Below are 7,425 nucleotides of genomic sequence, written 5' to 3' on the forward strand. Positions count from 1 at the left end.
AAAAAAAAAAAAAACCCCCCCCAAAAAAAAAAAAAAAAAAACCACCAAATTTGGGGATGGTTTTATCCCAGAACCCCAACACTGAAATTTTTGGGGTCTTGCTTTCCTTGCCCTGAAGAAATCCATTTATTTGAGATCCAGCAGAACCTTCCTGCCCCATTCCCTGGGCTTTCCCTATGGATAAGGAAGATTTTTAGGTTCAGCACCTCTAGAGTTTTTGGAAGCATTTGGATCCTTGAAAATGGGGAAAAAGGAATGAAAAATAATCCATAAAAATAATTATTTCCTTGAAAAATCTTATTTATGTTGAGGAAAAAAGTAGCAAACAAACTCTTCCCTGTCTCTTCTGCCTGCAGGCTGTGGAGGTGAGTTGGGAAGGATGTCCATGGAAAAGGGTAAGTCTGGGAATTCTTGCAGGAAAGGATCTTCTCCTTGCCCCAAACCAGCCCAAAACTGCAAGTGAGAAGTTGTTTTTAGGAATAAATGGGGTTTTTTTCTGGGATTCAGTGCAGAGAATGTTGGATCACCAACAACTTTTGGATGTTGGTTTGAGGGGGATGGGTCTTCCTGGGAGGAATCTGAGGGATCAGAGGGATACATGGAAGTCTCCTGTTTTCACCCTCTCCTCCAGGACATGATCAAATCCCTCCCTGACTCCCAGTTTTTAAAGCTGAGCCCACAGAAATCCCAATCCTCGCCCACACAATTCTGGGATTTTTCCATCATCCCAAACCATTCCTCAGGATGAGCTCCAGGGCTCATGGAATCCTCAAATCCAATGGTCCACAGAGCCTGGAGAGCTCATCTGCCCACCCCAAACCACTGGATTCATCTTCAGTGGCCCTCAATCCACAGGTCTGGAGGTGGCTGAAGTCCACAGGCGGCTCCATGGGTATTCCCAGGCGCGGGAATACGCTGGGAATGGTGGAAATTGGGAAGAAAAGCTTGGCACAACTCATGGCAAGACCACGGTGAAGCCCTTCATGGAGCCACCTCTACTCCTTGCAGGTGAGTTCAGCTTCTTCCTCCCATCTTTCCAACCATGGAATCCTCTGGAGCGTTCTGTGATAAATCCTATTCCCTGGAATTGGGCAGGGATGAGGCAGGGATGGGATTCCCAGTGAGGGCTCCCACGCTCTTGGAGATGACACAAGCCAATGCCCCTGGAAGGTGAGGAAAACCTAAATATTCATGGGATCAGTGGTGATCCCAACCTTCCACAGGGTTTCTTTTCAAAAGCTGGGAGGAAGCAGCCGTTTCCAGGCTGATTTTGTCCCACTTTTCCCACCACATCCTTGGTAAGTTCCAGTAAAACTTCCAGCCATGCAGAAATGGCATCTCTGAGATCAAACATCCCAGACTATTTCTGTCCAGGGCCTCGTAAAGGTTGTAATAAAGGATAAAACCACAGCTTAAAAACATGGAAAAACATGTTTTCCACAGGCTTTTCCTCGTGGAAAAACAACTGGAGCTGTTCGTGTTAGTGTTTTCCAAGAGGGAAAATACTCCAATGCTCCAATGCTCCAATGCTCCAAATTCCAGTCTAAGAGGGAGTTGAACTCCATGATCCTTCCAACACCTTCTAAATTAGGACATGGAATGGTTTGGGATGGAAAGGATCTTAAAAATCATCCAATTCCAGGCCAAGGGGTCCAACAGAGAGTTGGATTCCAGGGTTTTTAGAGGCCTCTGTCCAGTTTGGGACATGGAATGGTTTGGGATGGAAGGGGCCTTAAAAATCGTCCAATTCCAAGGCAGGGATTCCAACAGAAAGTTGGACTCGATGGTCTTCATTGATCCCTTTGAATTTGAGACATGGAATGGTTTGGGATGGAAGGGCCTTAAAAATCATCCAATTCCAGGCCAAGGGGTCCAACAGAGATTTGGATTCCAGGGTTTTTACAGCCTCCTTTCCAACTTGAGGCATGGAATAGTTTGGGTTGGAAGGGGCCTTAAGGATCATCCAATTCCAAGCTCATATTCTACGATTCCATGATTCTCCAGGATGGAGAGCTTTGGGAAGAGCTTTGGGGAGGGTTTTAAGTCAAACCCATGGATGATGGCCCCATGTAAGGAATGAACACATCCCAAAAAATCCAGCCAAAACTAGAACCAAACCCCAGCAATCCCCACTCCCCTCCCGCCCCACTCCGGGCGCTCTCCCGACGTCTGTGCCGGACGTCAAAGTCTCCCATCAGGATCTAAACTCGATTTATACCACGGCAGCGCTGGGGATCAGATGGATGGGACATTCCAGGTGTTATCAAATCACGGCAGCAGCCAACAATCCCATTAAAAGCTGGGGCTGAGGCAGGAGGGCTCATAAATCCCTCTGCTAAGTGACGAGCGCGGAGCGGCTCCAAATGTTAACAGGATTCTGCAGCCGGAGCGTTATTGCCGCCAGATTCCAATCGCTCCCGGCTTTTCCGAGCCTCCCGAACTCCAGCCTGACATTTATCTCAGGCAAACAACCACCAACACTTCCATTTTCTCTGACGAACGCCCAACCTTTCCCACGGAGTTGTTTAACACCATTAAGGGTTTTATTGCCGCCGGTTCCTTGCTGCCCGTGGCCGGTTGCTCCGTGACATTTATTAGGAGAACTCGTTAGGCTCCACGGAAGGCTCCAAGGATCTTTATTTAAATGAGGGATAATTTGTTTGCACGCCCTCATTCCGTGTGATTTCCTTGGCTTTTTTCCCCCCCAGCCCCGGCGCAGCAGACGGCGGGAGCCTCTCAGGGAGAAGCCAGCAGCCAATTACCAGGTGAAAAGCTGGGAATTAAGTGGCATTTTGGGAAGTCACTTCCCAGGTGGCTTGGCCTTGGGATCAAGGGATGTGGCACTGAAGGAGTTACACAAGGTTAAACCTCAGTTTGGGCTTGGCTTAAAGCAGCTGGGTTTGCCCCAGGGGTGTTGAGCTGGTGGTGAAGGAATTGGAGGGGGTTTTGATCCAGAGAAACACACTGGGAAGATCCTCCTGGAATTCCCTGAGTGCAAACATTCCTGGGAAAATATCCCACCCGGAATCCAGGGTTTAACAATCCCTTTGAAAAGGTCAGGGGCCTCCATGGTGAGAATCACAGTGATGGATGATGGAGCAACACAGAGCTCATCCCACGCTGGGAATCCACTGCTGGATGTGCCCTTTGTCCACTCTGGGAATCCACTCCTGGATCTTCCCATTGTCCCCTCTGGGAATCCAGTGCTGGATCCCCCCTTTGTCAACTCTGGGAATCTACTCTAATTCCTTCCTTTGTTTAATATGGGAATCCACTCCTGGATGTCCCCATTTTTCCACTTTGGGAATCCAGTGCTGGATTCCCTCCTCTGTCCACTCTGGGATCCATCCCACGGGTGGGTGTGGGGTGTTTTCCAGAGCAAATCCAATCCATGGACTGTTACGGGGATGTTTTCCAAAGTGTGGCCTTTTCCCACCTGGATCCAGCCCCTGGATGCTTGTGGGGTGTTTTCCAGAATGGATCCAACCCATGGGGAGGTGTGAGGGTGTTTTCCCACCTGGAGCCAAGCCATGGGGAATGTGGGATTGGGCAGGAATGAGGCCCAGATCCAATCCATGGGAATTGTGGGGTGTTTTCCCACTGGGATCCAACCCATGGGAATTGTGGGGTGCTTTCCCACTGGGATCCAACCCATGGGAATTGTGGGGTGCTTTCCCACCCCGATCCAACCCATGGGAATTGTGGGGTGTTTTCCTGCAGCCCGGTGCCTGCAGCCCATGGATGAGGGCTCCTGCCAGCACCATTCCCTGCTCTGGTACTTCCATGGCCCCACCAACTCCTGCCGGCCCTTCCTGTTCGGGGGCTGCCGAGGGAACAGCAACCGCTTCCCATCCCGGCGGGAATGCCAGCGCCGCTGCCAGAGCTCCCCAGGTGAGGCTGGGCCCTCCAAATTCCCTCTTCCTCCAGCCAGCAGCAGGAAAGCCCATCCAGGATTTGCCCACTGCCCCTTCTTTAAGGTGGAAGTGCCAGGAAGTTGCAGGGTTTTCTTCTCTGCCCATTCCCAGATCATTCCCAGGAGCTCCTGGACATCTCCCCTGGGCTAATTCCAAGGGTGGGGTGGGCATGGATTGTGCATGGATCCACCTGGACACCAGGTCCTGATGTTTTGGATGTCTTTTGTCCTTTCCAAGGACTGACATTTTGCAGGAATTTGGAGATTTTGTGCCCTCAAAACCCTGGAATGTTCCATCCAAGCAGACTCTGGCATCTCCAGGCAGATCCTGAAGTCTAACCTAGACCAGTTTAGGTCTGGATTAACATCCCAGGGTTGGGGTCTCACCTCGTCCAGGGGTTCAATGGGAAAATCTCCTGGAAGCACAGCTTGGCTTCCATTGCCAGATCCAGGGGTTTCGGGATCGGTTTGTGTGGATTTTCCCTCATCTCCAGGTCATCCCAGGGAAAATGGGGCCTGGCAGGAATGCAAACCCTGCTCCAAGCAGGGCAGGAGCTGTGACTGATCCCAGCCTCCCAAGGAAAATATTCCTCTCTCGGAACTCCCTCTGCCTGGAGACCTTTGGAAAAAAATCCGTGAATTCTCCACAATCCATTAAATAAAATCTCTGTTGAGGTTCATCTGTTCTGGGTTTGAGGGAAACTTAAAAAAGAGAGAGGAATTAATGGCTCAGATCCATAATTTTGGAAACCACTCCAAGGGCTTGAAATCCAGGCCCAGCAGCACCAGGAAATGAGTGAAGCTCCTCCTGCCCAATTTTTTTTCCAGGAAATTTGCTTTAGGAGCCACTGGGAACTTCACAAAGCAGCTGAAGGTACCTCCAGCACAGTTTGTGGGAAGAAACAACCACTGGGAATGGGATTAATCCCAATCCAAGACAGATCCCTGAGTCCTCCATGTGCCTATTTTCCCTGACTGACCCCAACCAGAGCCAGGATCCAGCCAGGATTGGGATATTTGCTTTTTGTGGATGTGGGATGGGACAATCCCATGGTGTCAGGGACCTCCGGGGCCACTGTGAGCTTGGGAATTCCAAGAGGGAGCCCAAACTGCAGCCAACATTCCCATTGTTTCCTCTTCCCTCTTTTTCCCAAACCAGGCAGAGGGAGATGAGCAGCTCCAAGTGTTTAATTTAAATCCAACGGGATTGGGAGGAGTGACTCCGACACCTCCGGGATGGACAAGGAAAACAAACAGCAAGACGTTGGAAAAAAGATGTCAGAAAACCGGAATTATGGACATTATGGGATGAGGAGAGGGAAACCTCTGGATGTTCAGGCAAAGGAGGATGGGAAGGGCAGAATTCCTGAGCCAAACCAGGTGGCACAAATTCCTGAGTTTTATTTTTGTAAAATAAAAGTCTCAATGCTGTGGAATTCTGAGGCACTCGCCTGGAAGAGGGAAACCTTGGGAATGGCAGAGAAAGGTGGGAACATCTATTTTTCCAGCTGGATCAGGTGGATCCCCATCCCTTTTGGCCTGGCCCTAAATTCCCGGGGGCCTTTAGGAATTCCCACCCTCTCCTCACTTGGGAATTCCCACCATCTCCTCCATCTGGGAATTCCCTGGGCAGGTTAAAAGGAGCTATCCCAAAATCCCCCCAAAAAAAATTGCGATCCAAACCAGGCTTCTCCCTAAAAAATGCCACTTCCAATTCCTCGAGGAGCTTGGAGCTGCAATTTTTGGAAATCCAAGAAGAGGTGTGCAAATCCAGTAAGAATGATTCCAAATCCTGGGATTTTGATCCCATGGAGACACAGACACAGCTGAGAGGGGTCCTGCTCCAAGGGACAATCCCTGGGAAATGTTACAGGATTTGCAATGGGAAAACAGGGATTTATTAAAAGTTTTCCATGTAATTTGGTAAAACTGAGCTCAGATTTCCAAGGTTTCAGCGTTCTCACGTTTCAAATTTCCTGGGATTTGGGGTTGGCTCTTTGCTCCTGGTAGCACAGTAGGAAAAGGGTTCTCCTCACTCCCAAAATCCCAGGATTCTCCTCGTCCACAACATCCCAGGAACTGAGGAGGGAGGAGCAGAGATTTGGGGACATTTCTTCCTTTTCCTCTCCCAAAAAAAAGAAAACCATGGAATTTTGTAAGCCTTGGCAAGGAGCCATTTCCAGAGTGACAATTCCAGCCTCTCCTCCTGAAATCCTGGTCTGTCCTGAGATGTTCTTGGGGAGGAAAAACATTCCAGAAAAATATTCCCTAGGAAAAGAAACAAAATGTTCCCGGTGGGAAAAGCAGCATCAGCCGGAAGGGAGGGATTGGGCTTTTCCACAGGCCTTGGGAACAAGTGGAATTCTGAGAAACATTCCCACATTTTCCCATTTTCCTGGTTTCCCTGTGTGAATTTACCCAGGAATGCTGAAGGATGCTGATCTTGGGATGCTGCACCCTCTGGAATTTGGCATCTCAGGAAATATGGAATGAGTGGAATTCCAGCCCCAAGGGAGCTGAGACCATCCAGGGAAATAAAGGATTTGAAATCATCTCATTCCCAAATTAAATGGGAAAAAATGATCAGGGAAACCGGCTTGGAGGAGCCACAGGTTCCCTGGTTGGAAAGTAAAATCATGGAATGCTTTGGATTGAAGGGACTTTAAGGATTATCCAATTCCACTCCTGCCATGGACAGGGAAACTTCTGCTATCCCAGGCTGCTCCAGCCTGCCCTTGGACATTCCAGGGATGCAGGGGCAGCCCCAGCTGCTCTGGCAATTCCAGCCCAGCCAGGAATTCCTCATTCCCAAGATCCCATCCATCCCTGCCCTATCCCAGTTTAAAGCCATTCCCTGTGTCCTATTGCTCCATATTAAAAATCCTCTTCCTTCCATTCCATTAAGGATAACAACCTAGTCAATAATTAAGTGCTCATTAAGAACTCAAAGTGGAATTTTTTCCCAAATCCAAGAGCAAAAATCCCTCATTCCCCCTGTGGATCTCTTGGGAGGTTCTTCCCAACTCCTTTGGATGCTCCAGGACCAGGAGGCCAAATCCTTTCCAGCCTTTAGGATTTGGGATTTGGAGGCAAAAGTTGTGGGAAGTTCTCACTGAGGCTGAGGAGACGCCAAGCAGCAGAAATTCCATGAAAATCCTTTTTAGAGCTGGGAATCCACAGGGCTGGAGGCAGCAGGAGGGGAGGAACATACCTATGGGATTTGGGAGCCTGAGGAAATTCCCTTCCTGTGTTGTTATTCCCAGAAATGTTTGGACAATCCCTTCATTTTCCCTTTCTGGCCCAGTGCCATCCCTAAAAATCAGACCTCACCTCCCTGGCTTTGGAATTTCTCAGCAGCTTTTGTCTCCAAATCCCAAATCCAAGGCTGGAAAAGGATTTGGCCTCCTGGTCCAGGAGCATCCAAAGGAGCTGGGAAGAGCCTCCCAAGGGAATGATTTGGCTCAAAACCCTCCACCAAAATCCACATTCCTGAGGGATCCAAGTGATTTAAT

The 7,425-nt window shown here is 49.3% G+C and overlaps 1 protein-coding gene across 1 annotated transcript in view; it reads left to right on the plus strand.

The window, feature by feature from the left end:
• LOC121355712 (collagen alpha-1(VII) chain-like) overlaps nucleotides 1-6,406 on the plus strand; it is a 78,728-nt gene extending 72,322 nt beyond the window's left edge. Inside the window, exons 78-82 of the mRNA XM_041471366.1 lie at nucleotides 357-395; nucleotides 856-1,008; nucleotides 2,709-2,765; nucleotides 3,721-3,891; nucleotides 6,336-6,406. Coding sequence (XP_041327300.1) covers nucleotides 357-395; nucleotides 856-1,008; nucleotides 2,709-2,765; nucleotides 3,721-3,891; nucleotides 6,336-6,406 — 491 coding nt within the window. The remainder of the gene's footprint in view (nucleotides 1-356; nucleotides 396-855; nucleotides 1,009-2,708; nucleotides 2,766-3,720; nucleotides 3,892-6,335) is intronic.
• The last annotated feature ends 1,019 nt before the right edge of the window (nucleotides 6,407-7,425 follow it).

Source organism: Pyrgilauda ruficollis, unplaced genomic scaffold (genome assembly GCF_017590135.1).
Source record: "Pyrgilauda ruficollis isolate IOZ18807 unplaced genomic scaffold, ASM1759013v1 scaffold266, whole genome shotgun sequence".
Taxonomy (NCBI): domain Eukaryota; kingdom Metazoa; phylum Chordata; class Aves; order Passeriformes; family Passeridae; genus Pyrgilauda; species Pyrgilauda ruficollis.